The following is a 20,020-nucleotide window of genomic DNA, read 5'->3' on the forward strand; positions in this document are numbered from 1 at the left end:
ACTATTTTAGTTTCATTAAATTGTTGATGCTTTCAACCATTAAATGGAGGAATTATACCCAAATATGTATGTGGGTCTAGTTACAAGATATCTCGTCAAAATATTAAATAATTTTCTCACATACTACTTAACTTTTACAATAGTGAGTGTTTAACTTTTGCTACCTTGAACCGAGGCACCATCTCCTTTCCAATATTTTAATGTAATAAAAGAGTGTTTAGTCCTTAATTTAAAGTGAATCTATGCGAAGTACTTTACTGCAAAATGTAAAAGGACACTCTTTAATGAGTTTTCTAGCTTTGGATGGGTTCAATGTGTCACAGGTCACAACCCCCAAAAGGTTTCTCGAATTTGCATGGAGGGAGGAGGGTAAGTGTAGGTTGGTAATGGTCCATCAGCGTTGTTGTTGGTTGGTCCCCTTGGGAGACATCGAATACGAGGAGTACAGCACGCAAAGCCCTCACCCAAATACTATTAATGACTCCCCCTTCTTGTATTTTCCTTTTTCAACTAACTACAGATTCATTTATCTCCCTTTCATATTTAAAGTTATAATAAGTTGAGTGATCATGCATAATAATATAAAGTAATTTTAATTTATCATCATACATGACAAATTATTATTTAATATAATTTATGATTAAATAATAATGTAAAATTATTTTATATTATCAATGAATAATTTATGTTTTTGAATTATAAACCTTCTAATAAATTATATCCGTTAATTTTATTTTTATACGGTACTATTTTTCTTACTTATTATATAAAGAAAATATTAAATACTTTTTAAAGTTTCTAATCATTTTTAATACTTTTTCATAAAATATTAGAAGTGCGTGTTTTTAAGAGAATATAATACTATTCAATAAATTAATGGATGCAGAATAAGAAATAGTTAATTTAATGAACATAAAATATTATTATATTTATACTTAGATATACTTATTTAATATTCCACTCATCTCATTTTATTTATTGTTTAAGGTATTGCATATATTTTAAAATTAATTATTATACCAATTCTCATGATAAAATAATCTTATTTTACTAAAAAAAATATTATATATATAAATGATTAATTGTATTGTACATCAATTACAATACACCTATATTTAGTTGTGCATTTATTTTTAATGATAATATTATTGAAAAAATAATCAATACTTTCTTAATACTCTAAAGTGTCAGATAATATTTAAGACAGAAAATATTTTAAAAGTGATAAATAGAATAAAACATGTGATAAATTATTGTAATAACAATTGTTAAATAAAAATATGTTGAAAAAATAATTAATAATAATTTAAATTTATAAAATTAATATCAATAGTTTTGAAGAAAAAAAAGACCAGACTATAAAGTTTCAATAGATATGGAATATTAATTGAAAGTACAACATTTCCTAAGATGCTGATCATAATTGTAATAATAAAGACCAATATTTTGTGCGTGCCAGTGAGCTAGTTAGGTGTTAATTTGATTGCAATATCAAGGCACAGTGTGAGTAGTGAGAAGGGGCATTAGTAAAGAGGATGGGTAGACGACCCTGCTGCCCCAAAGAGATCAACAAAGGTGCTTGGTCTCGAGAGGAAGATGAAACCCTCTCCAAATATGTTTCCATCCATGGAGAAGGAAAATGGCAGAAGGTTGCCCAAAATGCAGGTATATATCCACATTATTCATATATATCATTTTCTCTATTATATTTAATTATACATACATTTAATATGTAAACTATAGTCTAGGCAGTACATGAGTGGATGGAGATTTGGGTTGAATTTTCTTGGTGAATGAATGTTCAAGTTCGAATCTGATTTTCCCTATGCATATTTGGATTTCTTTCTTTCTTTCTTGTCTATTTTGCATGTGGTGCCTCACAAAATAGGATAGTGTTCCCTTGTCCTTAAATCCAATTATTATTATTATTTTTTACTTATTAATTAGACCTTGGCTTTTTGGTTGTGTACAATAATAATGTTTGTAGGTTTAAAGAGATGCGGAAAAAGTTGCAGACAAAGATGGTTGAATTATCTCAAGCCCGGCATAAAAAGAGGCCACATCTCTGTTGATGAAGAGGATATGATTATAAGACTTCATCGTCTTCTTGGTAACAGGTAATTTTTATTTATTTATTTTGCTTTTTAACTTACATGTATTTATTCTACTCAACACAAGTATCATAATTCAAAAGATTTTTTTTTTTTGTTTTTTATAATTCAAAAGATTTATTGAGTATTAATTAGCACTATTCTCACTCAACTTTGAAGACAGTTTATAAACATAAGATTATAAATATATATAAAACAATACTATGCTTAGTTAAAAGTTAAAACTCTAAAAATTTCTCTAACTCAGAAAGATGAGAAGAGAAAAGAGATAATCAGATAAGTGTGTTATTATAAAACAATGTTTTAGAAATTTTTAGTGGAAGTAACATTAGTACAATTCTTACTCATTTATGCATACAAACCATACTATATATGTTATATGATCAACAATTGAAATTCTGATTTTTGATCTTTATATAGATGGGCATTGATTGCAAAGAGGCTACCTGGACGAACAGACAATGAAATCAAGAACTACTGGAACACTAATCTGTCAAGGAAGTTACAGAAACATCCTACATCATCAGTTTCTTCACTTCAACACAAACGTCATGAAAAGGAAAAGACCAAACAAATGCATGTAGCACCCGAAGCTCCACGGCGTAGGAGGGTTAATGCAGTTGAATACAGTAAAAATTTGGAGAATGGTGGGTGTGGAAATAGGCCTAGTACAACTCCCAGTCCCTCAAATATAGAAGAGGGTAGTAGTGAAGAAGCTTCTTTTAGTGATTTTCTCATGGATATTGATCAAATTGATGATTCAAACTCAAAGGTCCCACAAAAGGAAGAGGATCACCACCACAACAAGGTAGAGTTAATAACCAACAACAGTCCTAGCTCTTCATCACTTTCTGATCATTGTCACCATCTCTTGCCAGAGAAATTTGACCCTTTTGAGACCTTTCTGGATGTGGAGCTTCAGAGGATGGCTTCCTTTCTTGGAGTTGAAAATGATTGATCAAGAGATTTTATTTATTGCATGCAGTGAAAAAGGTCAAGTACACTTGGGGAGTGTTATAGATAATATGCCATCTATATATGGAATGCCTAATTAACTAAGCATCTAGCTCTAGCTAGATGTAATATACAAATCCAGGGTTTCTTAACCTTTTTTTTCTTTTCTATTTCTTTTTCCCTCTCCACTTGGGTTGTGAACTCACGTACGTACGAACCCTTATGTTCCTCCAAAATCAATAACACTATTCCAACCACATAGTACAATCTAGTGTTTGAAAATGTTGGATTCTTTACAACAATTTCCGTTTACCAATTACTTTTGCTTCCCCTTTGATGTGTCACTGTCACGCACTATACGCCGAAAGTGCATTGCTTTAGCTAGACAACGGCATTTATATATAAGAAGAAAAAAATATTCATATGCAAATGTGAGGTTATCTAGCTATGATAGCTTTAAGATAAACAATAACGAGAGGGTATATACAAGAATCAACTCATGCATCCAGCTCCTGCAAGACCTGATATGTTCTATTCAAAATGTGAATATGAACGTGGCAAAAATAGGCTAATGTAATTAGTTAATCAAAATATACGTTAGGGAAATTATTTTCAAAGAAAAATATTTCTGCTTCTAATTAATTATTAAAGCATTATGATCCTTTAAACTGCAGCAGTTGTTAGTTTGCATTTTGTACCACCTTGGCAGTGCTTAGTCTTCTCGTCTATCTATGGTCAACAAGGTCAAAGTCTGCAACATATAATTGAAGAAGAGATTTGAATCTGCAATAATTTTAGTCATTCACCTCTTTCCTATGTTTCTCTCCTAACATTCTTATAGAATCTGACAGTTTGTTGGTGCAGTAGCTTCATGCATGCTAGACATCTTTAACGTACCAGGATCTATAATCTTAGTTGTGGCATAGCTTTGCCTGTACTAATTACTAAATGTCACAATATTAGCTACGAGGTCGCAATTTTACCCTCCATTTCACCCAATACGTCGCTACCAAGGTAATTTTCTAAAGCGATGATTGCTGTCATATGGATCGGCTCAGTAACAATCAGTGTGAAAGCAAATTTATCCAAATGAGAAAATATAAATATAGTTTTAATAGTCTGTTGTGCTCATTAATTTTTTTTTTGACTGATGGTGCTCATTAATTAAAAAAATGTCCCTACCACTGTCTATGCAATTAATTAGTTCTTTTAATCTGTAATAACATACGAGGGATTACTTTCCAATCGATCTATTCTACGTGCCTTCGGAATTCAATTCCATTTCCATACAAATCTCACATAATAAGGAAACATTTCTTTCTCCCGTAATTACTCTTTCACCAACTAATAATTTGAATGCAGACCTTTTAGGTTGGAGTATTTAATACTCTCTTTTTTATTTTTTTTAAGAACCCATTTGTTAAGTACCTAAAGTGACTAGCTAGGCAAGTTTTCAATAAATAATAATCATCTACAAAGTTAAGAAAGTCAGTTTCTCACAAATAGTCATCAACAAAAATAATAAATACTCCACACGTCATAATATTCAAAAATAAATATATAATTGTACTTAAGAGGTTGGGAAGCCTGGAATGGGAAACATGACTCTAACCACAACAATGAATGGTCTCAACACACCAACTTGTTTGGTTTCTATTTGCCCTTTCTTCAAGCCAAATAAAATATTAATGTCATTCTATATCTGACATTTCTTGTTTGATATTCTCTATGATCAGATTAAATTTTAGTGTATATCACTATTAAATCAAGACAAAGATTCACTAAATGAGAAGCATGAAGTCCACCTAAATTAATAATTTTTAACAAATTTAAATTACAATCATAGAAAGTATTAAAAAGTGTCAGACAATATCACAACATTTCCCTTTCAATAACATAACATACTGCTATTATGTGACATTTATCTACGTGACAAAACTTTCTTTTAAAAATAGATAGATAATACAGTAAAAAATATAAATATTCATAATAAAAAACAATCTTATATTACACTTTAAATTATTTATTGTAAATTTAAAATATAATTTATATATTTTATAAATATTTATTTATTATGAATTTTAAATTTTAATTGTATAAAAAACGTTTTTCTTGTAAAATACACTCTATAATTGTAAATATTCTTGAGGTTGGAAGTGGGAACATAACCCTAACTAGTGAGGGATCTATATGTAGATGAGTGTGGGGGCAATTATTCTCACAAGATTTTATTTTTTATTTGTTTATGGATAATAAAAGAAAATTTTGTCTTCATAAAAAAGGTATTGTACTCATAAGATATTTTTTTAAAAATAAATATAAGAAATTAAAAAAAAGCGTTACTAATTTTACTATTTTGTAGTTTTTTTTTTCAATATTTGAATTTTTTCATGATATTATGTATTTTTTTAAAAGCATGTGATATTTTTATTTTGTAAAAATATCATATAAATGATCATTTTAGTTTCTGGAAGTGCGTAAACTAATGATAATTTAGTTTTTGAAAAAAAGAAAAATCTAATTTAATCCATATACAAGTAAAATGAATAACAATTAAGTTTTATATTCACTTAATGTTAAATTGGTCATCGAAAAATATAACTTAATATCTAAATAATACTTAAAGATTATATCTTAATAATAAAATGATTCCATAAAATTTAACACTAGGGCATAATTGTCACACTTTTTACACATTTAACAATTAAATTATAATTTTTGTTCTTTTAGGATTAAATTATTACCAGTTTATTCAAAAAAAAATTATTATCAATTTACATATTTAAGGAATCAAAATAATAATTTATTAAAAATATTACAAAGTATGTTTTATTTCTAGTAAGAAAATTTTCTAGATCCAATGATGACCCTAGTCACAACAGAGAACAGCCTCAACACAAGAACATTTAACTCTGATCACAGATAATACACCTCACTAGGAGGTCTTGCGTTTCTGTGCGATGCTTCGCCACGGCGTTCCGTTCCGCCACTCTAAAAACGCTAGTTTCTCCATAAGGCAGAAATCGAGCGGCGGAAGAAGGCCGAAGAAGAAAACGTACCACAGAGTGCCCGAACTTGACAGAGTAATGGAGCTCCGCAAGAAGCCATCCATGATTCTCCACCTCAGCTCCCTCATCCAATCCCAACCCCAAACCCTCTTCCTCCGCGACCTCGAGAAGCACGTGGGCTTCGTCCGCAAATGGGCCTTCATGGGCCTCATGGAGAAGCATCCCTCCCTCTTCCGCGTCGCCGGCACGCCCCCTTCCGTCTCCCTCACGGCCCGGGCCCTCCGCCTGGCCCAAGAGGAGACCCATGCCCGAGCCCAAATGGAGCCCCTCTTGGTTACTAACCTGCGGAAGCTGCTCATGCTCTGCGTCGATTGCAGGGTGCCGCTCGAAACGGTGGAGCTTCTTGGGCCTGAGTTGGGTCTGCCCTCCGATTTTAAGGATTGTTTGGTTCCCAAGTACCCGCAGTTTTTCGCGGTTAGGCGGTTCCGTGGAAGGGATTCGCTTGCCTTGGAGGATTGGGATTCCACTTTGGCGCTCACTGCTAGAGAGTCTAGGTACGTGTTTCGACTCACTCAACTTTAAGAATGAACAAATAATCGTTTTTTCTTATGCATTGTTTATAGTTTGCCTGTTACATGTCTTGGAATTTGCTGAATTAAAAGAAAAAAGTGGTACTTGTTTTGATTCCTTTAATTTTTAAGGAAATAATTTAGAGGCCAGCATGTATGTATGCAATGCAATTGAATAATAGAATTTTCTGAGTGGCTTACTCACGCAAAGTTGCATTGTGAAAGATGGAGGCCTCGGCATCAACATCTTATTAAATTAAATAGGTACAGAAAAAGTTATAAATTAAAATTAAACCTATATGGTGATGTGGTTAAAAATAGCTAAATATACATTTTTCTAACTAGCTAAAACCAGATAAGTATGTAGTGTCACAAGTTTTAAAAAGTAATCAAGAAAAAAACATGTGATTATAATAGCAAAACAACTCTTTTGCTAAATGCTGTACCATAAATCATTTACATCATATGTTAAGTTAAAAAATGAATATTTTTGGTCTGGTCGATAAAGTAGGATTTTATTGTTCTCAAGCCAAAGCCTAAACCCAAGAATAGCCTGACTAAATTTTGCCCAATTTAGCCCAAGATTCAATTATTTCAGATCTAATTTGCATAGTCCAAATAAGATTGCTCAAGCCAAATTAATATCCCAAGTATTGAGTCTGGTCAGAACCATACTTACTCAAAGCTTTGTGCATTGAAGGTTTGCCCTTGAAAAAAACACATTTTTAAGACAAGCATAGCTGAAATCCACATATGATAAATCCATATTTAGATATCATGACTATGCCAGGGGATCATGTTAGCAGACATATTATCCTAAAATCACATGATTGCTTTATAAGTAAAACAACTAAGATAATGTTCAAAACATTTTTGGCCAAAGAAATTACCAGTTTAGAGAGGTCAAGACCAGAAAGATTAGCCCCTCGAAACCTTACTTTCTAAGATTGTATACACTTGATGATATCTGTTTGTGTCAACTCTGTATGGAATTCATCATCTTCCTTCCTCTTATTAAGGACAGAATGGATTCCATCAATAAGCCCCTGAGGTTTAGCAAGTTATCACAGGTTTTATGTTTTCAACAAGGACTGAAGTTTCAGTTTCTCTCCATTAGGTAAAGTAATTGGAAGAAATCTAGGCAGAAGGTAATAAGAAAACTTCAAGGTTAACATCATGGCATATATACATAAGCAGTGATAGCAAGTGGAGGAATGCATTTATTTGCTAGTGATACAGCAAAGGACCTTATTTTTGAGTTAAGATGGGGAAAGTTTCCATCATAGATTGCTGTTTTTCATACAAAACCACAATGAATGTGAACCTTGCATTTAAAATTATGTTCTGGAAAATCGATAAAGAAAAAACAAAAGCTGCTGGCTGATCAAACTAAGAGGCAAAAACTTACAAGTTTCTAATAAAAGCATTATAGATAAGCATGAAAATGAGTACCTGTCAAATAGATGCACTAATCTACCCACAATGGAAAATAATAATAAAATAGAAATCTACATTAAGGGTTTAATGGTAGTACATGGCTTCATCACAAAGCCAAGCCAAAATTCTTGATTCTTATCACAAAAACAAATTGATACAACAACTAGACTCAAAACAACCTCCGACAATTCCAGTTCTAAACAAAACCAAACAAAAGGAATCCTAACACGGTTTTAAATTACAGCCAGCAACAACAATTGCAGGCACAATATTTACAGTTTCTAAGGCCTTGGCGTCACAACCACAACCGCAATTTAAATCCACATATCTTTAAGAATAGCAATATTTAGCTTACAAGTAGCTGATAGTACTCAGCCTCCCTAAACAGCTCTGAGTACTGAGATTCCTTGAGAGCCAGCACCACGCCATCCCTTAACCAATTAAGAATGTGCTGAAAGTGTTTACCATCCCTATCAACAAACACATACCCCTGCACCCATCGTCACTTACCAAATCAATAACTAAAATTTGCCTGTTTATAATATTAGAGATCAAATTTATTGGTGGTGCAATTTCAAGAGCCAAATTAGATGACTATTATCAAAATTAATGACTATAATGATTACTTTTCATACTATTACGGATCATAATATAATAATATATCGGTTTTTAATAAAAAAAATTGCTTTTATTTGTCTAAGTTGCTACTTACATGTTTGGTTTTGTTTAATGTTTAAGAATTTTTCTTCGTCTTAGTTTTGTGTTTGGATTAGCTTGTTTTAATTATTAGTTTTAATTTTTTGCAGCTTTTTAAAAAAACTTTTGAAATAAATTATAAAAAGGTGATTATTTCTTGTTGAAAAAGTATTCGCTAACAGTGACATCAATAGTGAGACTTTGAATATAAATTCTTTTGGATACAAAATGAGTTAATTTAAACACGAATTAGGTTGGCACAGGAAGGAGTTGTGAACCTGAAGGCAGATGGAAATAGGAGGAAGGTGAAGATTTCAAGAGATGGGAACTATCTTGGTCCATTTGCATTCAAAATGAATTTTCCTGCGGGTTTTCGGCCAAATGTTGGTTACCTTGAGCAGCTTGAGAGGTGGCAGAAGTTGGAGTTTCCTTCTCCTTATTTGAATGCGAGGAGGTTCGATGCTGCTGATCCGAAAGCTCGAAAACGGGCTGTGGCAGTGATTCATGAGCTTCTCAGCTTGACCATGGAGAAGAGGATGACATCTTTACAGCTGGATGCATTTCATGCAGAGTGTCTTTTGCCATCTAATTTACTTCTTTGCTTGATAAAGCACCAAGGTATATTTTACCTCACCAATAAAGGTGTAAGGAGTACTGTCTTCCTCAAAGATGCTTATCTTGGTTCCAACTTGATAGATAAGTGTCCTTTGTTGCAATTTTATGATAAATTTATGGCACTCTGTGGTAGAGGAAATATTGATCTGTGTGACAACAATTCTTTAACAATGGTTGTTTAGAAGATGAATTTGATTGATTTTTCAGTGGTATGGGTACTGCATCACTCCTAATTGAGAAAGGATAAGGAAATTTAACTTGGAAAAGTACGCAGTAGTAAGGATATCACTCCTTACTAGGAGAAAAACAATGGAAGTACAATCTCCCGGAACTTTTACATAAAATTTGTTTTTGATACTGATTACAACTAGATAGGTTGTGATCACAAGTGAAAGTTGGCTTCACCAATTTAGACTATTTTCATTGGTCCTCCCTTGCAGATGTTGAGATTTAAGTAATTCAGAAAAGTTTTATCATGTAAAATTCTGATGCTGACAGTGCTTGGCACATTTATGATTTAACTATATGCACAGTTCGGTCAAATAATTAAATCATTCCTCTTAAGACCTTTTCAGCGTGTTGAAAAAAACGCATTTATGAGTTCATTAAAGGAGGGGCTAGGGATGGGAGGATTTAAAATATCATTATGCTTCCAATGCTTGGTGTGAATTTTGTAATGATATTTCCCGTAATCTGAAGGTGCTTGAATGGAGATTATGGCACTAGATGTATACATATGCTTTGATGGGGTCTTACCTTGTATGTTTTCCTTAGTGATAAGTTTAGGAGCTGTAATCGCTTGAAGTGCACTAGAGTGGTGACTGCTCTATTCGCTCATAAAGATTGTACACATATGATTTTATAATTTATAACGACATTTGCCTTAACATCAAGAGTTTTGGTGCAGTGACTCCTCTAAATGCTTTACCACATATTTATCATGCTTACTTAGCCATCAGTTCTTGTGTGGCAGTTGTTCTTGATGTAATATTCCCCACTATATGTTTCATAAATCATTATTGTGCTTACATATCTGTGAAGCCTACCTCTGTCATCAATATAGGAAAGATTCCTCAAGATACAGATTGAAGGTTATGTTTGCATTAAACGACTAAATTATCGGAGAAGGAAAAATGTTTTATAGAATGGATTCATGATAGCATTTTCTCTATTGATTCGCAATTTCAGCATATGTTCTCGAATTTATTTCATTCACCTCGCAAGTGCTTTGCTGGAGAGCTTTAGATTATATCCTTTCTTGGGGGGCTCCTATTAACAAATTCTAGATTAATTGATTTCTGAAGTACTTTCATACTACGTGGGATGCTGTAATAATTTTAATTCCAGTGCTTCATCTATCACATACTTGTATCTATTAGATCATTATATGAATTGTAAATTAACTTTACATAATATTACTACTAATAAATCTATAAAGGCTATAGCGTTAAAATGGAATAAATCATTGAATATCTCTACCTAATTGAAAATGTTGTCCACGTGTCATTATATACTATGCATTGTGGCTATCTGTGTAAATGAAGGTTTATGCTGTGTAAGAATCATATTTTTGCAACACACGATATGTGCTGCATGAAGCTGAAGTTGAGGATCCGGCCCAGATGGTTTGACAATGGTGAGAAACTGTAACTTGTACTTAAATATCAGATATGAGTTGACTTTCAAAAAGATTGCATGAACAATGACTTGTGACGATCATATATCTGCTGTGTACTTGCTTTATCTTTTACCACCTTTAATCAAGCTGCTGAATATTGAAAAACAAGTTATAACCCTAATCCTCGGCCTAGAATTGGTTGACGATCACAAGATCTTTTGAATAAGAACACCCTATTTATTTATTTTTCTTATATTTTCTTTTTAAATTATATCAGATACTATTCTAGATCAGGAAATCCCAAGCAAGAATCACTACCATGTACCATCTAGAATACCCTGACCTAGAAGCTTCACGGGTTTTTTAATCAAAGTGTATTAGTTCACCTTTAAATTAGTGTGCTAAAAAAAAGACTAAATCATCATTTTGATCCTTTATTTTATTTATTTGATTCAAAATGATTATTTATCTTTTAAAAAGTTTATTTTTAATCTTTCCTCCCTCTCACCTATTCCACACAGAAACAGGTTAGACTTTAGAATTTTGTTTTGGAATTCTACCATTAACCAATTCTTCTATTTGAGGAAGGGATTGTGCTGATCCCAAACCCTCTTAACTACAAAGAGACGAACTGGGATGTGAGCGTTTGTGATGCGACTATAACCCTAATCTTCAACATCGGATGATATTTGGGACGTCCATTCAGAAAGCAAAAACATGTTTGGTCGTACATTAGATACACATGATCCGATTAAATACCATGATATGGTCTGCCCAAGTACACATTCATACTGTTACCTTCTTCACCTTCATCCCCAGTGGTGATGTTGAGTTCCGAATTGGAACCCCCATACGAGACTTCCAGAATAATGAAGCCCAAGTGAGAGGAGTGTGGAGCAATAGTTACATAATCATAATCGTGTGTTGTCTTATACTCCAACCCATTCTGGAACATTGCTTCCCGGATAGACATAGGTACCTTGAGCATCACCAAATGTAGATAAATGTTTGTGTGCAAATTTGACCATGTTAATTTTTGCATTCATCTCAATAGCCATGAGAGAATATTCATCCAATTGCAAGCAAGCAAACCTTTTTCTTATTTTCCTTCCGTTGTTGAGCAATAGAAGGGAACGTTGCAGTCTCCAATGATATGCATTCACGGACATCTAGTGTTTAAGAATTTTCTCCAAATCCCTCAGAAGAAACTTAATTCCTATTTTAAAAGCACACCACCATTTCACATGAAAGTGGAATAAAATAAATCTTTTTGTTATTCTCTTCCAGCTGCTAGCCGAACCTTCATATCATCTGTACCTTCTTCTTCTTAATTTTTTTTCTTTTATAGTGTAATAAGCATATATGCCTTCTTGGGTGTGTATAGAACCGAGAAGAACAAGGAAAAGAGATATGCTTCAGTAGTCTAAAACTAAGTGAGTGCTTTTATTTTTTTAAAAGAAAACGAGTAACAACCATGGAGTAGCAAAAACAACCCTTTCTATCTTTAAGAAAAATCACAAGAAAATGATGGTATCTCTCTGTCATGATCTTTACCCAGACAAAGAGAACTCTATAAATTCTTAGTATATAATTTAGGAACAACAAAATACACAAGATAAATCAAAAGGTTAGTACATCATTTTAGCATATCAGAAATAAAAATACAAACATATAGAACCACCTCACTCCCCCCTTACCTTGAATCAATAGTAAGGAAAAAGTATGAGGTTTGAGTTCTGGTTGTGGGTGCTCCAAGCAAAGACAACAATGTAGTCGTGCAAAAGATGGTTTGGAAAGTGATTTTATGGTATTTATCCGAAAAAGGGAAAGTGAGTATTCTATACTGTTTCATTTTGCTGATTAGATAATTAAATAACACACTCGCTCACTTAAAATTCCCCAAAGTTTGGGGGTAATAGAAAGCAAAGCAGCACAACTAACACGTGCACATGCTTATGACGGTCATTTCTCACATGATCACTGACTTCAGCTACAAAATGGGCCCGGTTAGTGGATTCAAATTTCGAAGTAGTAACTAAGAGAATGGGCCCGATAAAAAAAAATGGATACTGACACTGTTGTTGTGTGGAAAAAAGGAGAGAAGTAGTGACTAAAATTATGAAGCCCTTGTTCTACACAGGCTGCATCAGGTTTCTTTGGGCATTGCTACTTACACTCAGCGAAATTGCTGGTACACCCAGAAATTTCGCGATCTTCCCATTTTATCCTTCCATAAAAGGGTTATGGATCGGTCAATCTGTAAGTTTCATACGGATCAACTAATCCGTATGAGGCTTACGGATTAGCTGATCCGTATGAGTCCAATGGCCCAAGTAGGAGTTGAACTTGTGACTTTTAGGTTATTAGCACGACACCCTAACCAATTGAGCTAATAGAGCAATTATAGTATAAAATAAATAATGTTGTTATATATAACACTAAAATTTTAAATGTATATTTAATGCGCTTGTAAATTTGAATAATAAGTTTCGTGACAATTAATTTTGATATAACTCATACGCATTATTTTATCTGTATATTTTTTATGAATTAAAAAAACATTTTTGAATTTTTTTTAAAAAAACACTTACAAATCAAGTAATCCGTATGAGTTAATCATACGGATTACGTGGTCCATATGAGTCATACAAATTAACTCTCATATGGATTACGTAATCTGTATGAGTTAATCCGTATAACTCATACGGATCACATGATCCGTATGAGGTATATGAATTATGTAATCCGTAAAAATAAAAAACCTTTAAGGATATTTTTGGAATTTTGTTTTAATGCTGGGTGCACAAGCAATATGCTTGGCGCACCTAGCAAAGCCCGGTTTCTTTTGTTAATCGAACGGTTCAAACCCCCCCTTCTAGTAGGCAGTTGTCATATCTCTTCTCCGTTGTTAATATACTCTCATTTTCAATTTGTTTTTTCAAAAAATACACTCCCCTATTTATTTACATAAAAAAAGAAGTGAATAAGCAAAGAAAGAGAGTGAACATAACAAGTACCGTGATATTTCTATTTCTTTTTTGGTTTTGTTTTGTTTTATTTCGGAGTATTGTTGTGGAGGTGGTGAGTTTGTTGAATTTAGTAGTATTTGGTTTGGGCTTTCATGAACTAGGCTAGCTATTAATTTATGAGTTGCACTGCTGCGGGCCTAAACATTTAGTAATAGAAAAAATATTGCAAATGTTCAAAATAAAAGAGAAAGGAAAATAACAAGGTAGAAATATGTACAGAAATAATATGAACCGGAGAGCTGAAGGGTTAAAATATCTATAAAAATATGGGAAAAAAACAATGGAAGAATATCGTAAGACATCCAGGTAATTTCAGTTTATTTGAATTTTATATTTAGCTTTTACTTTTATTTTTAAAAAAGAGGATTAATTCAAATATGACGCCTTGTTAATTTTGTATTTTGGTTAGCTTTGTTATTCGTAATAAGAATTTTATCCTAGATTTTAAGGAAGTATTCAACCTTTTGTTTTGTCATTTTCTTCTGATTTTTTACCTAAGACACTTACATGCTTTGGGCTTTCTTTATTAACCTTAAATCACTCCCCTAATAAATGTTGACTCCACTCATCGATTCTTGATTGGATAATGCTGAATTGAATATATAGGGAGGTGTTCCTGGCACCCCCTACACGTTGTTATCATTTGTAATGATGAAAATGCTTCATTATAACCCATTTGACATGTATGTATATATATATATTCGGTTTCCATTGTGTACATGGAGTATACACGATATAAATAAGTTTTTGTTGTGTTTTTTTTTAAAAAATTAATACAATAGAAATGTATTTCTATTGTGTTAAATTTATTTAAGTTTCTTTTAAAAAATAAAAAATGACTCAACAAAAACTTAATTTTGTTATGTAAAAAAAAAAACACACACACACAATTGAAGCTTGTTTTCATTGTGTTAATTTTTTTTGAAAAAAATTAAACAATGAAAATTTATTTTTGTTGAATTAGATTTTTTTTATTTTCAAAAAACTTTAAGACAATGAAAACTTGGTTTTTGGAGTGTTGTTTTTTTTTAAAAAAATTAAGGCAACGGAAATAATTTTTCGTTGTGTTAATTTTAATTAATGGATATTTCTTTACATAAGAGGTATTTTTGTCTAATATTCATTAGATTGGGGATTATATAGCATAAAAAGAGGTGCGAATAGCATTTACCTTGAATATATACTTGATCGGTTAGCCCAAATTGGCTAACAGGTCCAGTAGACTTCAACTTTTTTGGATAAATCAATTTAAAAAAAAAAATATGATTCTGAGAACAAAACAAACATAAATTAAAATTCATTTCGATTTTTTTTTTCATAAGCGCTTACTAGAAAAAAAATGAAAAATATATTAAAACAAGTTTCTCTCATAATTTAAAATTAACTTATTACATACGTTAGCTTAGTTTTTGAAAAACTATAATGAAAGCATTGTTGTAAACTAACTTATATATGTGTTAGTTATGGAAGAAGTTTATTTCATTTTATCTTTATATTTTTTTAAAGATATTTATCTATGTAACATTAAAACTTCGTAAGTTTAATTCGATTTAGACTTGATTATGAAGTAAAAAATTGAATAAATTTAATTAATTCTGTTAAATTAATCAAATTAACCAAAAACTAATGCTGTGCTTTTTCCCACAGAAATTAAGCATAAATGGTTATGATCTTTCTCAAAAGTTAGTTATTTCACATCACAATGATTTTGACGACGATATGAAAAGCAGGATTTCAGTGTTACCTTGTTCTCTCTGAACAGAACACTGACATATATGTATGTTGTCGATATTTTATTATACTTTTCTTTTTTCTTTTTTGCGTTGTTGCGGAATAGTAGTGGCAGCTGCCTCGCACGTGTAGCTTAGATTATTTACCCTTTAATTTCTCTGCACACAATATTAACGTGCCCAAATATGAAAAGCTGTTTGTGATTCTTTCTTTGAACAAAGATTTTGAAGTTCGGTCTTCAATTTTTAGTTCTTTCTTAATTTGTAGTACTTCATCCATAATGCACCAGAAGAATGTCGGAAATGCAATCATTATACTCATGGCATAACAATTTGATTTTGAGTGTAGATGGTTAAAAAGAGAAAAGAGATACGAAGCAAAAAAAAAATACAAGAGAAATTGATAAGTAAAAAATACAAAAAAAATAAGATATATAGAAATGAGATAAATGAAAAAAACAGTAAATTATTATATCCAATAAACATCCTCATTCCTCTTTATTTTTTTCTTCTTATTACATCAAATCATTAATTATATCAATTACATATTTTTTTTCTTTTCTTATATCTTTTTCTAGATCTAGATACTCAAGGCATATATATCCAACAATTATTTTTCTTTACATAAGGTCTTAAATTTTAGTCTTATTATTATCATTATACATAAAAAAAATGGAGTATAATAAGAAAAAATGTATATAATGAAGTGTATGAATACATGCATAAAAATCGTTAAATATATTTTAATTTCACACATAATTCGAGGTGATTATCTAATATTTTTTATACATTGAGTTGTATTTTAACTCAAAAAGTAGGATAGATTAGGATTTATCATTTAGGATCTTTGTTTTGTTAGTTTTAGGTCTTTTTGATATTTTTGTGAGAGTTTTTATATGAAAATGAATTAGTTAGACAAGTGGAGCTCTACTTGTTTCAGCGTGACTTGTTGTGTGCTTAAGCGAGCCGAGACAAAATCAATTGAAAGAAACATTGATTTGCCTCGCTTAAGCACAATTGTTGAGCAAGAGAAATTTAGAAAATTTATGTTGAAGTTAACTTTGCTTAAGCATGACATGTTATGCACTTAAGCAAGCTAAGTCAATGAGCAACTTTGGATTTACTAGAGGTTCTCACTTAAGCCCAAGCCTCAAGGTGCTTAAACGAGAAAAGTAAGCCAATGGAGGGACACGAAAACACGCTTAAGCATGACATTCCATGTCCTTAAGCGAAGAGAATAAGAAGATGACAAATTTAAGTATAGAAGGCCTCACTTAAGGGAAGAGGTCGCGACAGGCCTAAGCCCATATCAGAATATAAAAGACTTTAATTAGGTCTAATTGAAGGGACATTTTAGTCCATTTTGAGAGTAGCTTTCTGGCAGAGAATAGAACTATTCTTAGGATTCTTTACTTAGTTTGATTAGGAATTTGTAGGATTGCTTTTGGTCATTGTAATCATGTCATTAGCAACTAATCTTCTCATCTGTCAAGGTTGGAAAGACTAAACCTAATTCATATAATATTCTTTCTTAATACAATTATTCAGATTTATTATTCTTCTTTTCTTAATGTTTGTCTTAGACTGATCATCTATTATTTGATCTCAAAAAATTAATAGTTTAGTCAACAGATATTTGTTTGATTCCTGAACTAAAAAAAGTACCTAATTGTGATTGATTCTAGATATAGGTGAATATCAATTAGGCTATGCTAATTCTTAAATGTTAATTCGAGTTGCTTAGGTTGATTTGCTAACACATTGAAAATTAATTTAAATAACTTAAACTCATTCATCTAAGACATTAGAATTAGAATATAACTGTGAATTGGAGAAAAATTACATAAATAACTAAATTAATTAAGATTATTAGATTGAAAAAAGAAAAAACAAACTCCAACTCTCATTGTTCAAACCATCAATTCTCACAACAATATTTTGATTACTCTTCTACTAATTTCTTTTATTTGTTTTTCACTCTTACATTGTTCTTTTAAGCATTCAACTATAATTAATTGAGAAATACTTCTACAAAATCTTAGTATCTTAATCTTAATTGTTCAAATATCCACTAGTTCTTTAAAAGATGACTTGGAAGTAATTCTTATTATTATTTAGAAACTTGGTTTAACTTAAACTTAAACACAGGGAAAATCCCTGACAATGCATTGCCTATAATCCTCGATGTAATGCTATATATATGTTATTTAATCAAGAAGAGGATAACATAATGAAGGAAATGCATGGAAAGTTCAGTTTACTGGGAGCACTGCAGCCTGCTGAGCATAAAACAATCATTCTTACTGTATTGCAGTCGTATACTCAGAATTACAAGCACTGGATCCACTAATAAAGATATATACTCGATTTTTTTTCTTAATTTTGGTTTTGAAATTTGTTTTATTATATAAAAAAAATTATTTGGTAACTAATTTCTCATTCAAAATAAGTGTTAAAAAAAACACTTATTGAAAGTACATGCAGACATTTTTCGGTTCCAACTATATATATAGACATTCATCCCACAATTTGCTTTACCCTAAAATGTTCACTTTTCAGATTTCTGACTTTTGATGAGAAGTGGCTAAGGTAGTATATAATAGTATTCATTGTATTTTGTCTCGTGTCAAAAACCTTTTCGACCATCCAATACTGAAGCGCGTGTTAACCTTAACCCATATATGTTGGAGACCAAGAAAATTGAAATCTACGTAATATTGTAAACAAAGGACTGGAATACCTGCAAAATGGTGCAGAAAAACCATGCGTTTCGTGAAGAACTTTGTTGTACACACTATTTTTTGTGACTTCGCTACACTATTTGGAAAAATCGTGCGCACCCGGTTCTAAACTCTATGATTGTTGTTCAGTTTCCTTTTCCTCTTTTTCATTATATCTTCATTGGCTGACGCGGGTAACGGGAAAACTTTAAATATTTTCAGATTACATGAATATTGAATGTACGAGTTGATGATGATTAAACATCTGCGTCATATTATGAGAGTTTTTACTTTTAAAAGTATTTAATGGTTATCCACTTTCAGTTAAACTGTTTTACATTGACGACTAATTAAGACTGACCACAGCTCCGGATTAACTCGTGAACCCAATCAGTTAGAACAGAACCAATAGCAAAAAGAAAAAAAAAGTTTGGTTTGGTTCATCAGTTTAGTTCGGATTTTGTTTGTCCCAGCCAAATGACTTTGGTTCAGTTTGGGAAATTTGAACCTAAAGAACCTATCCAAACTGAACATGTACATCACAAAGTTCACGATACGCATACTCACTATATTATGCCTATGTAAGAACAGACAAAAATAGATGAACTGACCTGACATAGAACAAAATTAAACTGTAAAAGCAGTTCAGGCAAATTGAACTAAACTGCATGTGAAACATTTCAAACGAACTGAACGTATGAGTTTGGACAAACTGATTTAAATCGAACCGCTCTAACTGTTCGAACTACTCCGAATGGCTCTGAGCTGTTTGTACTATTCTCAATAAAGTTTTTTTTAAGCATAATTTTCGATCTCATATGTTATATATAGTTCAATTCGGTTTAAAAGCAGTTCATTTTTAAAAACTTGAAGTAAAAAATAATTCAATTTAATTTTTTATTCAAAATAGTTCAATTTTTTAACGCAATTCAGTTCAGTTTGCCACTAGTTAAACTTAATTTTTTCTTTAAAAAGACCCTCTTCGATCAATATATAGATTTTAAAATATAGGTTACAACACTCCTTCTTCGTACTTGTCTCAGTACAAAAACAACGGGTAATGCAAAAGACATAGTAGTATACGAGTATGTTGCTTCACATCAATCACACAAAAGTCATAACAACGAATGTGGCATCTATTTAAATTTTCCTTCTCTCCATCACTCTCTATTAGCACTCTTCCAGGACATCATAATTAGTGTACGAGTATCAGACTCGAAGTCGACATAGCTAATGCAATTATTAGCCTCGGCTTAATAAACTGACACTAATAAAATTGTTTTTTATTTTTTATTTGTTTTTACAACTTACCATTAGGTAGCGACTTCAACACTAAGTTGGTGCTAAATTATTTTGTGCTATTGTATATATTTTTTTTTATTAATTTTTCACTTTGTGTCATTTATAACTGATGCTGTTTTTCATTTGTCTGGTTAATCAAAACTCATAGTAGATTAACAAGCTGTAATACTTCACATAACTATTAAACGGTTAGAGTTAACAAGTTGCACTACCAAAAAATCACGATTTGTG

General features: G+C 31.6%; 2 protein-coding genes across 2 annotated transcripts; both read left to right on the forward strand.

Moving 5' to 3' along the window:
- The first annotated feature begins 1,438 nt into the window (after positions 1-1,438).
- On the forward strand, positions 1,439-3,361 carry LOC100101858 (transcription factor MYB8). Its single transcript, XM_003528449.4, has 3 exons — positions 1,439-1,665; positions 1,988-2,117; positions 2,532-3,361. Exons 1-3 carry the CDS (start codon positions 1,536-1,538, stop codon positions 3,067-3,069), a joined length of 798 nt encoding a protein of 265 aa, XP_003528497.1. The 5' UTR covers positions 1,439-1,535; the 3' UTR covers positions 3,070-3,361.
- A 2,541-nt stretch (positions 3,362-5,902) lies between these two features.
- Positions 5,903-10,274, forward strand: LOC100804418 (protein WHAT'S THIS FACTOR 1 homolog, chloroplastic). The gene is made up of 2 exons (XM_003529784.5): positions 5,903-6,627; positions 9,029-10,274. The coding sequence occupies exons 1-2, from the start codon at positions 6,026-6,028 to the stop codon at positions 9,570-9,572; spliced, it is 1,146 nt and encodes a 381-aa protein (XP_003529832.1). The 5' UTR covers positions 5,903-6,025; the 3' UTR covers positions 9,573-10,274.
- The last annotated feature ends 9,746 nt before the right edge of the window (positions 10,275-20,020 follow it).

Source organism: Glycine max, chromosome 7 (assembly GCF_000004515.6).
Source record: "Glycine max cultivar Williams 82 chromosome 7, Glycine_max_v4.0, whole genome shotgun sequence".
In the NCBI taxonomy this organism is placed as follows: Eukaryota; Viridiplantae; Streptophyta; class Magnoliopsida; order Fabales; family Fabaceae; genus Glycine; species Glycine max.

Bases quoted from the DNA above. Each gene is read 5' to 3' on its own strand.
- LOC100804418 (XM_003529784.5), top strand. From the start codon at position 6,026: ATGCTTCGCCACGGCGTTCCGTTCCGCCACTCTAAAAACGCTAGTTTC. The intron at 6,628-9,028 runs GTACGTGTTTCG...AACACGAATTAG, and splicing joins CTCACTGCTAGAGAGTCTAG to GTTGGCACAGGAAGGAGTTG.
- LOC100101858 (XM_003528449.4), top strand. From the start codon at position 1,536: ATGGGTAGACGACCCTGCTGCCCCAAAGAGATCAACAAAGGTGCTTGG. The intron at 1,666-1,987 runs GTATATATCCAC...TAATGTTTGTAG, and splicing joins GAAGGTTGCCCAAAATGCAG to GTTTAAAGAGATGCGGAAAA. The intron at 2,118-2,531 runs GTAATTTTTATT...ATCTTTATATAG, and splicing joins CATCGTCTTCTTGGTAACAG to ATGGGCATTGATTGCAAAGA.